This window comes from Protopterus annectens, chromosome 1.part0 (assembly GCF_019279795.1).
Source record: "Protopterus annectens isolate FY-2018-M chromosome 1.part0, PAN1.0, whole genome shotgun sequence".
Classification (NCBI taxonomy): Eukaryota; Metazoa; Chordata; order Ceratodontiformes; family Protopteridae; genus Protopterus; species Protopterus annectens.
In genome coordinates, this window is record NC_056725.1 from 732,675,525 (window position 1) to 732,695,823 (window position 20,299).

The window sequence follows — 20,299 nt, forward strand, 5'->3', positions numbered from 1 at the left end:
TGAACAGCTGCTGGTTGCATTTGCTGCAGGGGCAGAGGGGAAGGCCATTTCAAAGCAAACCATTTCTAAGTGGATAGGCCATTGCATTCATTTCTGCTATAAGCATCATGGAAAACCTACCCGACAAGGGATAAGACCACATTCAACCAGGGCTGCATCTACCTCTACAGCCTTTCTCAGAGGTGTCCCTACCAGAGACATCCTACAAGCTGCTACCTGGAGTTCTGTACATACCTTCACCAAGCATTACCACTTGCCAATTTTTTCTAAATCTAGAGCTGGTTTTGCCACTGCAGTCTTGCAGGGCCTTTTATCTGGTCTTAATGCTATCTAACTGCCTCCTCCCTTCCTTAGCTTTGGGAATCTACCCAAATGTTATGACTGCAACAGTGAAACACAAAGAACATAGTACAGTTGTGTACACTTAAACATAAATGTAGATAGTGTAATCACTGTTGCAGTCCTGGTTACCCTCCCTCCAGCCCCCCCCAACTTCTATTGACTACCTCCTAGTTTTGCTTGCTATGCTTAAAGCTTTCTGGTGTATTTGCTTTTTGTTGGAGGTGTAACCTTGTATATAATTGCTTCCCATTATGGGGGCACCTGACATCTAGGGCAAGAAAAACTGATGTAATGGCGTCGGCTGCATGCTTTATACCCCTGACTACCTGACGTCATGGAAGATGAGAGAGCAACTGACGCAGGACCCAAGACTTTGATAATCAGGCTAACTGAGGGCTACCTGCAAGCAGATAACCCAAATGTAATGACTGCAACAGTGAATACACTTGAACATCTACATTTATGGTAAGTGTGCACAACTGTACTTTTTTCCACTCCATAGCTATAACCTGGAATAATCTCCCTTCTGCTCTGATTTCTGTTCCTACCTCTTCTCACTTTAAAAAACTCACTTAGAACACACAGAATAAGTGGCTATTCCCATGTATTACATAAGTCCTCAGATAAGTGGCTATGCCCATGTATTACATGTCCTCAAATTATTCCACTTGTATACCTCACTTCCTACTGTAATATATATTACAGTTTAGGTCTTCTCCTAATGCTAATTGTATTTGTATACTTATTCTGTTATTAACCATGTGTAACTATTTATTTCTTTCTTTCTGTGTATATATAGGTCTTATGTTTTCTGCTGTATACTGTATTTTAACATATTGTGTAAAATTTTACTTACTGGGGAGCTTTTCTCCCTGGGCCTCCGCTGAAAATAGACCGGTGTCCAGTCGGACCATCCCAGTTAACAAATGTAAAATAAAATAACCACACCCACTAGAATTTATTAATTTGAAGTTGTATATGTTTATGGACTCAGTGGGGTAGTGGAATTTGAGTTACCAGTTTATATTTAAGTCCCAAGGTATTCTAGTTTTAAAGTTTCATTTGTTGGGATATCCAATACAGGATGTTTTCTGTAGAATCAGTGTTGTTCTCTGGTGGTATATAAATTGCTTTTAAACAAACATAGTTTTTCTATTGATTTTGAGGAGTATTATTAGAAGTTCAGCAGTATTAAATACGGGTATTTCACTTTTAATTTCTCCAAATCCTTTTGGGTTTCTAATCCCATGATGGGAATGGACCACATACCCATGTCAAAGTACAATTTAAAGTTCATGAAGTTAGTATTTCAATCTTTGTCAGCCAAAGGTGCTCTTAGCAGAACCTGCAATGTGCCCAATAATGACTCCTCCTGCAATTCGTATGGAGTTACATAGGTAGGTACTTGGCTATCAGCCTAAGGGCCTGTGCAAGCCTAGCCAGCAAGGTACCATAGCTTACACCACCCAATAAAGTTTATTTTCCTGTGCCACTGTCCAGCAGAGACAAAGAAGTTATCCCCGTGGTGTATTTCCTATTTCCCATCCACTCATCAAGATTTTTCTTGAAGAGTGCTATTTAAGAACTTTGCTTGACATGATGGGTAGTTTGTTCCAGGAAGCCTCTGGGACAGAAATCTATCCCTCCAGCGTGTCCTGTTTATTGTGAGGACAAGGTTTAGGTCCCGAGAGCATGTAGCTTGGAGGGATTGGGATTTCTTTAGGTGTAGCATGTCCAACAGCTCTGGGTTTGACATGGCTTTATATGTTGGACAGAGATCACCTCGGAGTAGGCGATATGCTATGGAGTAAAGCTGGAGTTTTTTGAGGCGGTCAGTGTAGGGCATTTGTTTGAGGCCAGTAATCCTCTTTGTGAGGTACTTCTGCTGCCTTTCCAGCTGCTGCAGATGTCTTGTGGGGTACATTCCAAAATGGGCGTTGTACTCTATAACGGGTCTAATGAGTGATGAGTAGAGAGGAACAATGACCTCTTTTTTTCCTGGATGAGAACCCTTTTATGATGAGGTGTGCCATGTAGAAGGACTTCCTGACTACTGTGGCAATGTGACTATCAAAGGAGAGACTACTGTCCACCTGGGTCCCAAGGTCTCTTATCACGCATTCGGTGTTAAGTAGATTGCTGCCTATGTGGTAGTTCATGGGTAAGGAGTTTTTACCAAAGGGGATGACACTGCACTTTTTGGCATTGAGTTTAAGGCCATGGCTCTGACACCAGGCATCTGTCTCAGTGAGGCCCTTCTGTAGGATGTCCACATCATTTGGGGACTTGACTGGCTCCTAGTTTGCAGTCATCTGCGAACTTCGTTAGCCAGAGGCCTTCTGTGTTAGCCTGTACTTCAGAGAAGTAGATACGAAACAGGAGAGGTCCCAGGACGGAACCCTGTGGTACTCCACTTGTCACTGCTTTGAAGTCAGATTTGGAGTCTGCAACTTTTACAGTGTGTGTTCTGTCAGTGAGCCAGTTGGCAACCCATCTTGTGATTTAGGGATTTATACCTAGTTTAGTGAGTTTAGCTATAACTCCAGAATGGGGGATGGTGTTGAAAGCCTTGGTGAGGTCAAGATAGGCTGTGTGAACCACCTTACCCTCATCCACGGCTTTAGTGACTGCCTCAAAGAAGTCGATCAGGTTCAGGAGGCATGATCTGCCTTTCACAAACCCGAACTGGGTGGGATCCAGAGTTTGGAGGTTACCAATGTCTTTGTTTATGAGTTCCATGGCCTTGCAGACCAGGCTGGTCAGGCTAATAGGTCGATAGTTCCTGGGATCAGTGGTGGCTCCCCCTTTGTGGAGTGGGATAACTGTTGCTGTGCACCATTCAGTGGGCACAAAGCCTGATGCGAGGCTATTATTGAACATGGTGCTAAAGTGGGGAGCCAGTTCGTTCTGAAGTTTGTGTAAAACGTAGCCTGGGATGTTGTCCGGTCCCATGGATGCTGTGTTTTTGGCTTTAGAGAGTGCAGTGTGTACCTGCACAGTTGTGATTATAGGGACTCTGCATTCTTCCTGTATAGATATGGGCCATTTAGGGGGTGAGGGGGGGGGGGGGTAAAGTTAGAACTGAACCAATCTGCCAGGATGTTGGCAATATCAGTTGGTTCTGTAATTTTCATGCCTTTGTGCTGTAACTAAGAGCAGATCTGGGTGTTGCCATCTAGATTCTTGACATAGCTATAGAATGCTTTGTGGTTGTCCTTGGATTTAGTGGCAATTTTGTTTTCTTAGCTAGCTTTGGAGGATCTTATAAGGGATCTCAGCTTCTTACTGAGGCTGACCAGGGAGCTCCTCCACTCATGGGATTTTACTCTCTTTTGCAACAGTTTCTTCCTTCTGTTGTACAGTTTGTTTATGGCAGGGGACCACCAGATTGGCTTCCTTTTTTTGGAGGATAGCATCTTGGTTCCGTTTGGGATAGCACGATCCATGCACTTGTGTAAGTGATTATAGAGCGCATTTGTGTAGGATTCAGCATTTGTAACTGTATTGTCCATCTGTATGGATATCATGAAGTTCACCACTTCTGTTTTAAGAAGCATGAAGTTGGCTTTGGAGAATTTTTTTACAGTGGTTTCCTTAATGGGGGTGGGGGGTGGGGGCGGGATGTGGATATTAAGGGTGATAAGCTTATGGTCGGATCGGACCAATGAGGAGTTGACTTCTGGTGTGGAACACTGGTCACTCATGTTGGTAATGACTAGGTCTAGGATATTGTTGCCCCTGGTGGGGGTGTGGATAAGTTGATCTAGGGCATTGGAGTTTATGAATTCCAGAAAGCGTTGAGCTAAGGAGTTGGTACACGAGTAGTTTTCCCAGTTAATGGTGGGGTAGTTGAAGTCGCCCATTATTAGGGTGTTTAGTTGAACCCTAATATTTTCTAGTACATCAAGAAAAGAGGAGTGGGAATCCTGGGGCATGGTAGGGGATCTGTAGCAAGCTACAATTTGGATTGCAGTTTTGCCCAGAGTTAGTTGCACTTGGATAACCTCGGATGCATTATGCTGAGCAACTAGCCTGGAGGTGTGGATATCCTTAATGAATATGGACACACCTTCGCCTTTTGTGTTTTAGTCCAGGTTACATGGCCGAAAAGTGTGGGATTCAATAACTGCTCCTAGCCTGCAGTGCTCTGCAAACGTAGTCAGCCCAGATCCCTTTTGTATTGACTTTTATTTGAGAGATGTAGATGCCAAACAGGAAAGCTTTCAGCACTGCACCCTGGGGGTCTTCACTGGTGACTGGTCTTGTGGATGTAGGATGCAGGAGATCAAAATAGCTAAGCTGATGGGATTTATTACCAGTCTAGTTTTTGTACTATTCCTGAGTGGGGGACTTTCAAAAGCTTTGTTCTGGACTGGGTATGTGGTGTTCACCATTTTCTCTTCATCTGTTGCTTTGGTGACCTTTTCAAAAAAGTCCACTGAGTTAAGTATGCATGACCTTCTCTTGACAAATCCAAACTGAGATGGGTCCATTGTTTGAGGTCCTTTGTTTGGTGGTACCCTATGTTCTTATTGATTTGGCCCATGACTTTGTATATGAGGCAGGTCTGTAATTGCCTAGGTGTGGAAGGTCCTCCCTTATGCAGGGGAATGACAGCTGTTCATTTGCTTGGTACAAAACCTATACAGAGGCTGAGGTTTAACTTTGCTGTTGGGGTTGTAAATCATGCTCCATATTATTTAAGATACATCCAAGGATATTGGCAAGTCCATTGATGCAGTATTGTTTAGCTTTTTATAGCACTTCTAGGACTTAGTCTTGTGTGATAGCTTGATGTTTTTTGTTTTGCAGATAGATTGCACATCTTTGTATTAGTTCTCAAGCAGCCCTCTTGATTATTGGAGCTTGGAGATGCCTGAGCTATGGAGTCTGCACTAAAGGTCATCAAAGACGTACCTCTTCTAATAAACTAAGAACATTTTTTGTACTTAGCATAGTGATAGATATTTGGTATTTCTTTTAGCCTGTGCCTTCTCCTTCCATTTTTGTGTTAATAATGAGAGTTGAAAATGTGTGATTTATGAAGAGAAAGCGATGATTGCCAGGGAAAGCCCCCCCCACCCCAGTCTGCTTGTTGGTCCCAATAACTGCAGTATCGGTCCTAAAGATTACCAAAGTGGAATCACCTTCTTACATTTTTTTATGGTTGTAGTCAGAGCTTCTGATGGTCCTTTTGAAAGTGGTACTTTTTTTTTTTTTTTTTTCTTCTTCTGTGGTTAGATTGCAGTGTTGGATGTTAATTTCCCTGGACCATTCTTGACCATAACTACTAATGCTTCAGTACAGTTTTTTTTACTGCAGATCGGCAGTTTTCCTTGACAAATGCTTATTTTTTGTGTTTTATTTTAGGCGGTAGATCTGAATAAACCTATAGACAAGAGGATTTACAAAGGCACACAGCCCACCTGCCATGATTTTAATCAGTTTACTGCCTCTCTTGAAAGTGTCTCTCTCCTTGTTGGCTTCTCTGCAGGACAGGTTCAGTTCTTGGATCCCATTAAAAAGGAAACAAGCAAGTTATTCAATGAAGAGGTATCTTTTTGCTTTTTTTCTGGTTACTGATCTACTCTGTGCTGTAAGTCAACTGAAGTAATACTGTGCTCTGTTTTTTAGTGATGGTGTTCATTTTATTTTCTTTGCAGTGTAGTCCTTATCTCCCAGGTTGCTGAAGACACTCCTAGCAGTATTTCTGGATTTGTAGGAGAGCCAACATTTCAGTGCTTGTGATTTTTAACTCTATTTAGTCTAGTCTTAGCCATTTGTATTGATGAAGACAGTGATGTAAAAAGAAGCTGAGCTTATGTAATGGCAAAACAGAATTTGCAAATTTGAAGACCAGAATAGCTGAATGTGGTGTACGGAGTATCTTATCTTCTTGTCAGAATGGGCTGTGATCCATGCCTTAAAATCTCCTTTTCATGTACTGTCCCCTGAACCTCTTCAGGTGATTATAGTCAATACTACAGTGATGTAGTACATGAACAAGCAAGGGGGTTTCAGGTTGTGTCCTCTGTGCAGGCTGGCTGTGATGGTTTGGGAGGTAGCTTTTCAGTACTCCTTAACTCAATAAGCATGTTGTATTTCATCAGAGCAAAACATTGTGACCGATGAGCTGGGCAGGACCAGGACAGACCTTCAAAAATGGAAACTAAACAACGAGATCTTCCAGGAATTGATCCAGGTGTGGGAAATGCCTCAGGTAGAGGAATTGATCCAGTTGTGGGAAATTCCTCAGGTAGATCAGTTTACCTCTTTTTCTAAACTGACAACTGAAAAAAATTGCTACGGGTCTTCTTGCAAACAAGCCTGGAAAACAAATTCCTTTTTTTTCCTGTGGTCAGTTCCCTTTTCTGTGATATCCTTGATACTTTTGAAAATTCAGGACTCCACAGATCATTCTGTTGACCCCTTTTTAGCCCAGGCAACATTTTTATTTTCCCTTCTAGTGTAAGTGATCAAGAGCAGTTACCATAAACTTCATCACAAACTACACCTACTTGCACGAGACAGGCGGAGTTTGATATACCACGGTCTCAAACATCCTTGAGAAAAAAAATCAGGATGTTTACTCCCCAGTGCTTAAGGGCTTTAAGGATCCTGGCTAGCTTTGGTAGCACAAGTCTAAGAAACAAATTCTGTGTTCTGGGTCCCAAATTGCCTCTGTGGTTAACAAAGTAAAACATGATCGACCTAAAATAATAAGTGTGTCTTAGTATCGATTAAAATAATAATAAATACTCTGTGAACAGTTCTTAATGACTCTGGATACAATTGTCCAAAAAATGGTTTAATGGCAGATGAGCCCTTAATTGGTGTGTTATACAAAACACAAGTTCAGTTACAATTGTTTTTTTCTTAGACTAACAGAAATATTTGCAATGGTGATGGACAGGTTGACAGACGAGATCAGACAGGAGACCCTGTGGACTATGATGTTTGCAGGTGGAGGAGACCCTGGAGAGATGGAGATATGCTCTAGAGAGAAGAGGAATGAAGGTCAGCAGGACTAAGATAGAATATATGTGTGTGACTGAGAGGGAGGATAGAGGAATGGTGAAGGATGCAAGGAGTAGAGGTGGCGAAAGTGGATGAGTTTAAATACTTGCGGTCAATAGTTCATAGTAATGGTGAGTGTGGAAGAGAGGTGAAGAAGAGAGTACAGGCAGGATGGAGTGGGTGGAGAAGAGTGTCAGTAGTGATTTGTGACAGACGAGTACCAGTAAGAGTGAAAGGGAAGGGTCTACAAGAGGGTAGTGAGACCAGCTATGATGTCCTTCAAGGATGCATCTGCAGTCATAACATATGGGTTGTCCTGCCTCAGGCAGCCCTTCGGTCGGCCGAATTCCAAAGTCTGGGTCTGGCCTCGGCTGATGTCGCACTTTCCCCGACGTCAGAGCTTCTGGGGTATAAAGGCATCAGCCGACGCCATTTTCCCCAGTTTTTCTTGCGCGGTGCCCGAAGCAGAAGCTGTTCGCAAGTGCCGGTCGGTCAGATCCAGAGATTTCAGCTACCGAAGACTTCGAAAAAAGCTAAGTACCCCGTTGGGGACTCTTTCTTGCCTCAGCACAAATTGTTTAACTTGTACGAAACAAATACCTCATAAGGATTTCCATTCTTACTGCCTTCCTTGCTTAGGCCCAGACCACGACGTATCAGCTTGTTTAGCCTGTGCCTCCTTCAACCGACGGACTCTTAGACGTCGGTCGGAGTTTGCAGAAGAATTTTTTGGAACTGATTTTGCATATAAAATGCTGTCGGAGACTCCGACTACGCATATGGCCAAAAAACGCAAGGAAAAGGACCGACACTCGCGGCCCGCGGTTTCGGCTGAAACCACGGCTAGGCCTACCGCGAGAGTGTCTGTTTCGGCTGAAACCGAGTCCTCTGTTCTTACTACGACCGAAACCATTCCTCCGACAACCGAGGCCAGAGAGGCCCTGGCTGAGTCGGCTACAGATATCCCTACCGAAGCTAGTGCTCAAGAATTGTCCGACACTATTCCTTTGGACATTTCTACTCCTGCACGTGGGGCAGCTAGGCCCCCAGCTTCTATGTCTATTAAGGCCTTCTCCAGGGCTAAAGCTGCCAAACTTTCAAAAGCTTTGCCTGCCAAATCTACTTCTTAGAGGCCTTCCTCAAGTTCTCAGATTCTCAGTCTTGCTGAGGACCTTATATCCTTAATTAGGGGTTCCCAACCTCCCCCAGACAGGGCCTCCCAACCTCCACCAGACAAAAGGCCCAGGACTGATCCCTCTGAACCTCTCTCCTCTGATTACTCCATGGATGGATCTGATCATTCAGACCAACAGGAAGGGGCCCACTCACCTTATGAGGATTCAGATGCAGAAGATTCTATTCCTTCGGCCTCCCCACCTGAAGAATTTTCCTTCGGGGAAACTTTGCACTCCATGAGGGAGCACTTTCAATGGCAGGGTCAGGATTTTTCTGATTCTAGAAAAAAGAGAGATGGGGTAAAAAGGTTTATACATCTGCTACTCTTTCTGCCAGGGCATTAAACTGTCAATTTCATATGATACAGTACCAAGAATTTTTGTTAGATCAGCTGAATAAGAAGCTTTCTTCTCCTGAACCTTTAGACCGTAAATCCCTTCAGGATTTGGTACACAACTCTCAGCAGGTCAGTAATCATTTCTTAAAATGTGGCTATGATGCACTGGAGGCTTCATTTAGATTAGCTATGACTGGGGCAGTAATTCGTAGGCATGCCTGGCTAAAAGAGCAATCCTTGCCAGACCATGTCAAGGCTAAACTCCTTGATGCTCCAATGGAGAAACAAAATTTATTTGGCTCCCCTGCACAGGAGATTCTAAAAGTGGAAGAAAAAGCAAAATCTGTGCAAACAGTAAAGGAATTTCTGCAGGTCCAACCTCCGAGGTTCAGCAGAAACTGGCCTACAAAGAATTGGTCCTTTCCAGACACCTCCAGAGTACAAAGGGGCAGGAATAGATGCCCTAGAGGCAGAGGTCAATCAAAGGGTGCCTACAGGGGCCGTCGGTGGCAGCCTGCCAACCAGAGGAGTAGTGCCACAGCTGCAACTACAACCACTACCACAGGACAGACACAATGACTTGACTCTGATTCCGCCAACCAGGGATCAATTGGAAGCTCCCTTGGGCGGAAAGCTGGCTTTATTCTCAAAAAACTGGCATTGCATTACAAAGGACACATGGACATTGCAAACAATAGACAAAGGATACAGGTTTCACTTCCACACTTTACCAAAAAGAAGCGGAATGCCAAACCTTCCACCAAACCAGAAGGCAGAGGCTTTAAGACAAATCAACAATTTACTTCAGATGAAAGCGATAGAAAGGGTACCATCTATGGAACAAGGCCAAGGATTTTACTCCAGACTATTCCTTGTACCAAGAAAAGAAAACCAATGGAGGCCTATTCTCGACTTGTCTGCACTGAACACATATCTCATTGTGCCAAAATTCAAAATGCTGACCCTACAGCAACTTCTTCCCATGTTGGGCAAGGAGTCTTGGCTGGTGACTCTAGATCTCAAGGAGGCATACCTGCACGTCCCTATCCGACCAGATTGCAGAAGACACCTCATATTTCTTGCAGGATCAGAGCATTATCAATTCTCAGCATTGCCCTTTGGCTTATCTACTGCGCCCAGAGTATTCACGAAATGCCTGGCATCAGTAATTGCACATTGCAGACTTCAGGGAATACAAATTTACCCATACCTGGATGACTGCCTAATACAAGCAGACAACAAGACAAAATTGTTAAAGGACTTGGCCTATGTCATACACCTGCTACAGGCCTTGGGATACACAGTCATCATCCAAAAGTCAAGACTAGTGCCATCCCAAAGGATAACCTTTTTGGGTGCGGATCTGGACACAATCACTCAGATGGCTTTTCTCACAGAAGAAAAGCAAAAACAACTTCCAGATTATTTCATGATTTTGACAGGACAAGCTCAGCTTACTGAAAGGAAAGTCCTGCAGGCCCTGGGTTACATGGCATCCTGCATAATCTTGATCCCGCATGCCAGGCTGCATATGAGGAAATTACAATGGTACCTAAGGAATGTATGGTCTCAACACAGGCACAGTCTAGAAACCATGATACCAATCATTCCATGCCTTCAAAAGGAATTCCTGTGGTGGGCTCAGGCCTGCCAGTCCAACAGTGGGTTGCCTTTCAACAAACCAAAACCAAGGCAGACCATCACCACGGACGCCTCAGACCTAGGATGGGGAGCACACATGGAGGACAAATGTATCCAAGGCCTATGGCCTCAAGGACAGCTAAGCATGCACATAAACCAAAAGGAGATGCTGGCAGTGAAGCATGCAATCGAGACATTCAAACCATTCCTCCAGCAAGGACATCTGTTGATAAGGACAGACAACACCACGGTCATGTGGTACATAAACAAACAGGGAGGCACACATTCCTACCCTCTATGCCGGATGGCAATGAATCTGTGGAACCTATGCCTGAATCTCAATATCCAGCTACAGGCCAAATTCGTACCAGGAAAAGAGAGTTCACTAGCAGACAGCTTAAGCAGGACTACCACGGATGCACACAAATGGATGCTGCATCCAGACATCTTCAAACTCATAACAAAGAAATGGGGAATGCCAGAGATAGATCTGTTCGCCTCCCCACTCAACCACCAACTGAAGAAATTCTGCTCAAGGACATACCACCCACAAGCCTGGAGGGTGGACTCTCTCTCATTCAGCTGGAATGCCCTAACAGTATATGCTTTTCCACCTCTCCCATTAATGTACAAGGTTCTACTGAAGATCAGGGAGGAACAGCCAAAGGTGATACTAATAGCTCCGGACTGGCCAAGACAACACTGGTATCCGCTACTGAGAAGCACGTCTCAGGCAAACTCATGGCCTCTACCCCTATGGCCTCTTCTTCTAACGCAGAACAATTTCAAGACCCTGCATCCAAACTTGAAAACATTGCAACTAACAGCCTGGAAAATTCCTTAAAACCAAACCAAACTGTTTTATCTCAGAGGGTCAAGGACATTATCCTGGAGGCTCGCAGACCTTCCACAAGGAAAACATACTCAGCAAATTGGAAGAGATTCCTCATTTGGAGCACATCAAAGGGCACAGATGTCACAGTGGCAAACCTAGCACACATCCTAGAATACTTAGCAGAACTGTTCCACAATGGACTGTCTTATTCTTCCATTAAGATCCATGCTTCAGCAATTTCAGCAGAATACAATATGGATCCCCCTATCTTCTCTCGCCCTCTTCTCAGACAATTTTTGAGAGGGATCAAAAATGTTAAACCTCCAAGGAGACCCCCTCTACCTGCATGGGATATCAATTTTGTGCTGGAAAAATTGACACTACCTCCTTTTGAACCAGCAGCATCAGCAGACCTACAGTTTATTTTGGAAAACTGCTTTCCTTCTGGCAATCACTTCAGCAAGAAGAGTATCCGAGTTACAGGCATTAATGGCAGTGCAGCCTTTTCTTATTTTCCACCAGGATAGAGTGTCACTGAGAACCAATCCTACTTTCATGCCAAAGGTGGTATCCAGGGTATCCTTGAACCAAGCTATTCATTTGCCTACGTTCTTCCCTAACCCACAGAACAAAGGAGAAAAACTTTTGCACACCTTGGATATGCACAGACAACTAAGCTACTATCTGGACAGAACTAAAACCAACAGAAAAACTGACCAACGTTTTGTAGCATATGCAACGGGGGTGCAAGGAAGAGCAATTTCCAAACAGACAATTTCAAAATGGATAGGAAATTGCATTCGCTTTTGCTACTCCTTTCATGGAAAGACAGCTCCTGAAAATATCAGGCCTCATTCCACAAGGGCCACAGCCACCACCACAGCTTTCCTACGAGGGGTGGCTACCAAGGACATTTTAGAAGCTGCTACTTGGAGCTCCGTGCATACATTTGCCAAGCATTATAATCTACCTTTATACTCCAGATCCCGAGCAGGGTTTGCAACTGCAGTTCTGCAGGGGATCCTAACTACACCATCCTTCTCTTAGCACCTCCTCCCCCAGTTTGGCTGTGGTATTCTACCCATATGTTATGACTGCAGATGCATCCTTGAAGGACATAGTACAGTTTTGTACCTACCATAAATGTAGATGTCCGATAGGTATGCATCTGTAGTCAGGATTACCCACCCTCCTTCCCCTCTGTGGGATTCCTAGGGTGCTTGCCCCTCTTTCAGCTAGCTGGGGGAATCTATTATGGTGTATTTGTTTGTTTGTATATATATTTTGCTACTGTTTGGAACTTTTCAGCATTTATCCAAATTTAGCCTTCCTAGAGGGCACCTGGCATCTGGGGCAAGAAACACTGAGGAAAATGGCGTCGGCTGATGCCTTTATACCCCAGAAGCTCTGACGTCGGGGAAAGTGCGACATCAGCCGAGGCCAGACCCAGACTTTGGAATCCGGTCGACCGAAGGGCTGCCTGAGGCAGGACAACCCATATGTTATGACTGCAGATGCATACCTATCGGACATCTACATTTATGGTAGGTACAAAACTGTACTTTATATGGGTTGGAGACAGTGACATTGACAAAAAGGCAGGAGTTAGAGCTGGATGTGGCAGAGTTAAAGATGTTAAGATTTGCACTGGGTGTGACGAGGGTGGACAGGATTAGGAATAAGTATATTAGGGGTCAGCCCAGGTTGGAAGGTCTGGGGACAAAGCCAGAGAGGCAAGATTACATAGGTTTGGACATGTGCTGAGTAGGGGTGCTGAGTATATTGGGGAAAACGATGCTAAGGATGAAGCTACCAGGTAACAGGAAAAGAGGAGGGCCTAAGATAAGGTTTATGGATGTGATGAGAGAGGACATGCAGGTGTTGGTGTGACAGAGCAAGATGCAGAGGACAGGAAGAAATGGAAAAGTAGGGCAACCTGCCAGCAGATTACCCAAATGTAATGACTGCAGCAGTGAAACGCGAAGAACATCAGATGTTCCGCCCCTAACGGGAACAGCTGAAAGAAGATGATGAGACTAATAGAAATAAGGGTGTGTGGACGGAGTAGTTTAACCAAGAGTAACATATTGGTCACGAAAGTTTAAAATTATCCACTGGCTCTCCCTGTTGTAATATTTCAAAGTGAAAGCCCTGTACATGATAGAAATTCACTGTAGTCCAGAGTCTCGAGCTTTAATTTAAAAATATCACTTGTGAAATACCTAGTATTTATTAATACATAATAATAAAAGTAGCCAATAAAATAACTTGTAGGTTTAGAATATGAACATACTGCCAATCTAATGTGAATCAAAGTTTCCAGTCGGTTGAGCATAAGGCTGCCTTGTGCCTAAATTAATTTCTTATGGAAGGGATTAGAAAATTAATTTCTTATGGAAGGGATTAGAAAATACTCAAGAACTGTGTAATTAACAAAAATAAATAAGTTCTTAATTCGTAAACTATCCTAAACAGAGCATCTGATATTGTTGATCTTCGTTCATTCCTTACGTATGGGCCGGCCGTCTTCCAAGCTCGCGTCAGCTACAAACTCTCAAGCTGAAACTCTTACCCAGAATTCCCCTCTCCCTGTTACCCCAGATTTCATTTGCCACGTCACCATTTGGTCGTGTCAAGCTACTTCTCTTGAGCTAAGTATAATATTTTGTTGTCCTACTAGTCTAAAACAAATTTTTCTCTCAGAAAAGTTTCTAATTTGTTTTCTCTTACCTGATTGCATTTAATGACTATCCCTTCTTGAAATTTTTCAATCTTTTTTACTGTGAGGTATCTTCTATACCATCGTTGTTAGACCCCTTTTCCTCCTTACCTTCGGGTATTTCTTGTACCATTGCTGGTATTCTTTCTGATTTCCTTCTTTCCTATCATGGCAGATAAAAAAGGTAGTCCAGGATTTAAGAGATGTTCAGATAGTGGTCTTAAATTACCTACTTCAGATGCACATTCTCTGTGTGTCTTTTGCTTGGGTGTGCCTCATTTATCAGTTGATCCGCCCTGTGGAATTTGTAAGAACTTCTCTAACAGGACGTTGATTGAGAGGAAAAATAAGAAGGGGCTACTCAAATCTCCTTTTTCAGAGGCTATTTCTGGGTCGGAGTCTTCAACCCCTCCAAGATCCCATAAGAAAAAGACTGATGATCATTCAAAGGCCATATCTCTTCCTTTGTCCCCGGCTGGGGTCTCCCACCAACAGAGACCCAAGATGGCTAAGCTTTCTACTTCGGATCTGACTCTTTTTTCGACTCCAGCGCTTTCGGTGCCTAGACCTTCGGCACCGAGGCCATCTGCGCCATCTGTGATTTCGGCACTGACTAGCGTGCCCTTTACCGTATCGGTACCGAGGGGCTCCTCTGTTCAGACCTCTCTACCGGCACCGACTATCCAGTCAGCGCAGGCTGTAACTACATTGGCTCTGACACCTTACCCGGAACCGACAAGTCAGTTATTGACACTGATTTTTTCAGTCCCAGCCTCGGCACCGACAACCACTTCGGCACCGACCTTATTGTCGGTGCAGACCATGACTTTGGCACCCATGATTTCCTCGGTGCAGACACCTGTAGTTCAGTTTCTTACAGCCCCGTTGTTTTCAGTGCAGACTGGTGAGGTGGGCACCAAGCTTGCCCATCTGTGGATAGACCTGACTCTTCCCTCAGCCATGTCCGTGAAATCCACTAGAAGCCTTTCTGAACATAACGTGTTGCATCTTGTGGATCAACTGCTTTTCGCCAGAGGTATCTTCCCCCCCCCCCAGGACCTATCCTTCCTTGGGAGGTGATCACCCTTTGCCAAAGACCCCTACTTATTCTCCTAATTCTTTGCCTTTGAAGCCCCTTGATATAGCACAGTCTTCCCCCTCTACGGTTGCCTTTATGGACCTCACTAAGGAACTGCAGTTGCTTTCGTGGCAGGAGAGTTTTGCTGCGACCCAGGATGTCAGCTGTGGCGTACGTAATTTGGTATACACAGCCATCCAAGGACTCCGAGTCGGCAGGCTGAGCCACTTGGGGGGGGGGTGACCCCTGTCCTGGACGCTCACCCCTCTTCAAGTGGACTGGCTTTCCAACTAATGGAGAAGGCTTTGGTGTCTGCTGGCGATTTACTGTGCTGTCAATCTCCCCGCCCTCCTCTGGACTGCATTGTACACAAGTCGCTCCTAGCGGACACCGGGTGCAAGGGCCTCAGGATGTACTCTCACAGAAAACACCTTTTGCGTCGTCTTCCCCAGCTTCTCCCTCTGAGGAAGTTCATTGAAAAAGCTCGTGCAAGAGGAAGGTATCCTTTGGTGATTAGCCTCGAAATCCTTAGAGAGGTGACTGGCAGCCCTCTAACCCGACCTCTGAAGGGTCTGTGTACCTGCAGGCCTTTTATGCCCGGCCCCCTACCTCCTGGGTTACTCCACCTGCCGACGAACTGGTCCGGCTCGTCGTGCAGCATGCGTAGAAGGCTTCTGACACCGTTGAAGCCATTCCCCGGAGGCCAGATAAAATTTTGTCCCCTCCTGCTACAGACCCCCATTGGTCCAAAGGTCTTCCTGTAGATGCTCTGGTGGTGGCGGCCGCAACCAAAAAGGACTGGCGGAAGAAGAAAGCCAGGCTGTCCATCCGCCCAACAAAGAGTCACAGGCTCTGGACAGAACAGGGAAGCATACTTTTGCATCAGCGACCTTTGCAATCAGGTCTCTAAATTATATGGCACACTTTACCAGGCTTCAGCGGGATTTAGTATCTGAGCTCTCTGAAACTTTGGCTGGTGCCATGTCTGATGAGGTCCGTGACAAAGTGGCCGCTCAGCTGGCTACCATTGAATCGATATCAAACTCCTCCATGCGCCTGATATCTCGCGCATCAAAAGGAGCAGCTAGAGCGGTGAGTTCAGGAATTTTGTTTTGAGATGACATGCCTGGATGCGCTTATGTAATTTCGCAGAACCCTTCAAGTCTTCCTTTCTCAATGCTCCCATCGAAGCCTCTTCATTGTTTGGAACCAAGGTTAAAAGCACACTGGCCAGATATGAACAGGACAGTAAGACCCTTTCTGCTGTGGATGTCAGTTATTCTTCCCCTCAACATGCTTTCTCCAAAAACAGAAGAGTGGAAAGATATGGTATAAAAAGTCTCCGGGTCACACAGGCAGACTTCTCCCCTACAGGCAGAGGTGGAAACTCACAGGGAAGATGCCCTTTACGGGGCAGAGGTGGTCCACGTAACCAGAGTTCCAGGGACTCTTTTCCTGGTCAGTCCTACCAGCGCTCCTGAAGAGCGGCCCAACTCCTTTCCTCTGGAGGTGGTTGGGGGTCATTTCTCCTTGGACCCTTCTGCCTGGCTAACCATCACCACCGACTCATGGGTACAAAGGATAATAACCAGAGGTTACCATATTCCCTTCGATCTTTGTCCTGCCCCCCCCCCAACAAATTTACCCGACGTTCCACCCAGTCAAAGGGAAGAAACAGCACTAGAGATAGCAAAGCTGCTAAGAAAGAGTCATCCAAATAGTCCCTCCAGACCAGATAGGATCCGGATTCTACTCAAGATTATATTTTACCGGGGACTGGAGACCAATTTTGGATCTCAGTGTATTGAACAAGTTTGTAAGAGTACAAAAATTCCGGATGGTCACAATACAGTCTATCCTCCCGCTTTTGGAAAAAGATGTTTGGATGTTCTCGATAGATCTTAAAGATGCATACTACCACATAAAAGTGGACAGGCCATCAAGAAGTTTTCTGCGCTTCAGTGCTGGAGCCAGTCACTAGCAGTTCAGAGTACTGCCCTTTGGACTCTGTACAGCCCCCAGAGTGTTCACAAAGTGCATGGCAGTCGTCACAGCTCACTTACGACTACAAGGATTCCAGGTGTTTTCATAACTAGATGACTGGCTCATCTCCACCCCCACCAGACATCTATTGGAAGAAGCCCTGGCATACTCTCTCCTCACTGCAGAAAGGCTACGCTTGACCATAAACTGGCAAAAATCCAATCTCACCCCATCTCAGTCCACAGAATACATAGGGGTCATATTGGATACAAAGAATTGCAGAGCATCCATTCCAGAGCACAGAATTCTACGGATAAAGCAACAACTGATCCCAATACTTTCAAGGGAGAAATCCACAGCTCACACTGTCCTACAGTTGTTTGGTTCCATGGCAGCCTCCATCACCATTGTCCCGCTGGCCAGGTTTCACATGAGGCTTCTACAATGGCTACTGCTCACCCAATGGTATCCTTTTCGGCATCCTCTTTCAGCCAAGATTCAAGTAACTCACAGGTGCAAACAGTATTTAAATTGGTGGATGACCCACAACCCGTCACAGTGGTCTCGCCCCTTCTCCCCCCAAGGCTAGAGTGACCACTGACTCCTCCCTTATGGGGTTGGGGGGGCTATGTCAGGGTCAGACAGTCCAAGGCACTTGGTCTGAATTGGAGGCCCAACTGCATATAAATGTTCTAGAGCTGAGGGCGGTGCTTCTGACGTTGCAAGCATTCCATCCCCTGCTGCCGTCTGGGACTATTGCGATACAATCAGACAACATGGTGGTGGTCTGGTACATCTTCAAACAGGGCAGAACCAAATCGTACCCCCTTTGTCGTGAGGCCATGAGGATATGGCAGTGGTCGATGGCTACCAACCGTTTTCTTCTAGCAACGCACATTCCCAGGAGTTCCAACGTGATAGCAGACAAACTCGGGTGCATTCTACAACCTCATGAGTGGTCCCTGAATCCCTTGATAGCAGCAGAAATCTTCCACCGCTGGGGCCATCCTTGCTGTGACCTCTTTGCATCCCCGACCAACTACAAATGCAGCAACTACTTCGCCCTGATTCCCCCTCTGAGACAGTCACCCAGGGATGCTCTAGTCCACAATTGGCCCTCGGGTCTTCTTTATGCATTTCCACCTCTTGCCCCAGTTTCTGAAGAAAGCCCATCTGTTGAAGAGCAAGGTGATCCTCATAGCACCATATTGGCCTTGTAAGATTTGGTTCCCCTTCCTTTGGCCTCACCTGCTAGATCAACCATGGATTCTTCATCCAACCCTGGGGTTGATCTCCCATTCACAGAATCTGATTCATCCCAACTTAGCCTGAAGCTCACAGCTTGGCTCCTCCAATTCCCTTGATTGCCAGGCAGCATGATCTTTCTTTACCAGTACAGGACATTCTTATTGCATCTCTTAAGTCTTCCACTAGAATTGCTTTTCTTTCAGCCAAGAGGTAAATCTTTTCCCCTTGCTTAGATAAGTAAGTAGATCCTTTTTTAGGACCAGTGTCAATAGGACTAGAGTATCTAGCCGATCTATTTCAATCGGGTCGATCGGCCTCTACTATTAGAGCTCATTTGGCTGCAATATCTAATTTCCATGAAGGTGTCCAAGACTCCTCTCTTATGTCACACAAATTATGCAAGGCCTTCATAAAAGGTGTGAATCATCTGAAGCCCCCTTTTAGAGAACCTATTCAACCATGGGACCTGTCATTAGATATTCTTCGTGTTTCACTGTTGTAGTCATTACATTTGGGTAATCTGCTGGCAGGTTGCCCTCAGTCGGCCTGAATTCCAAAGTCTTGGTTCCTGCGTTGGTTGCTGTCTTCTCTTCCATGCCGTCAGGTCGCCAGGGGTATAAAACATGCAGCCGACGCCATTTTCTTCAGTCTTTCTTGCCACGTGGTGCCTGAAGCAGAAACATTTCGCATGTGCCGGTCGGCCAACTATTGTAATATTTGAGTTTGAGTTTCAGAAATGAAGTCTTCACTAAAGCGAAGTACCTCGCTGGGGAAATTTTTTTTTTCTTGCTTTTTACCGATGTCAGAAAAAGTTAATAATTGTATTACTTGTGGGAAGCAAATACCTCATAAGGATTTCCATTTATACTGTATTCCTTGCCAAGGCTGTCTGTTTGTTTTGTGCTAGATTTAACCAAAGCACTATTAAGCGTCTGTATATTTTTTTCATCAAAGTATTTTGGAAACAGATTTAACTACCCAGAAATGTCGTCTGATAGCAATCCGACTACCGGAGTACATAAAAATGCAAAGAAAAGGACAGAGAAAGGCAGTCGAGATCCAAAACAGACGAAGCTTCTAAGCCAGTCGCCGGTACGCTGAGGTGCTTTTGCAGCCCCTGATACCCACTACCTTTGAGTCGCAGGCCTCTACCGACAGCCATGAGGAGTCCGGCATGCCGCAAGATACTCGAGGTATTGGACCGACGGATGTATCTCCCTCTGATGGGTCCGGAGCCGCTGAGCAGGCACTGGCTTCTGAGGGTGTATTCAGACCTCAACATTTGTATATCAAACCGACACCTGCAAAACCAAAGACAAAAGCAACTTCTAAAACTAAAAAAACTGACGCATGAGCCACGTGCACAGGCCTCTATGCCTAAAAAACAGATGATCAAAATGGCTGAAGACTTTGTTACCTTGATCAGGGGCAGCCATCCCCCTCCAGATAAGAGGCCTAGGCAAGACACTGATTATGAATCTTCAGATCAGGTTGATATTTCTTCTGATTGCTCTTCTGATCAGGAATTATCTATACCTCTCTATGAGGATTCTGATGCTGAGGAGTCTATTCCATCTGTATCTCCTCCTGAGGATTATTCATTTGGAGAAACATTGCATACTTTGAAGGAGCATTTTCACTGGGAGAGTCAAGACTTCTCGGAGTCAAAAAAGAGGCTCAAGGATTTCCTCCTCCTCCTCCCTCAGCACAAGCCTTTAGCCATACCCCATGTGTTAGACATTGTGGATGATGTGTTTTCGGAGTCAAGCTTGACCCCCTGACTCCTTACCTCCGGTTCCCAGTAAGCCTAACAGATATTACAGGGTCCCTGACTCACATAAATTTTTATTTAGAAACCCTGCTGCTGATTCTGAAACTATTTCACCGGGTCCAAAGAGAGTTAAGGCCTCAACAGCAAAAAAT

The 20,299-nt window shown here is 45.0% G+C and overlaps 1 protein-coding gene across 1 annotated transcript in view; it reads left to right on the forward strand.

Annotated features, from left to right (window-relative positions):
- Positions 1–20,299, forward strand: part of LOC122794331 (WD repeat-containing protein 20-like) — a 374,427-nt gene that overhangs the window by 46,748 nt on the left and 307,380 nt on the right. Inside the window, 1 exon segment of the mRNA XM_044062638.1 lies at positions 5,713–5,895. Coding sequence (XP_043918573.1) covers positions 5,713–5,895 — 183 coding nt within the window.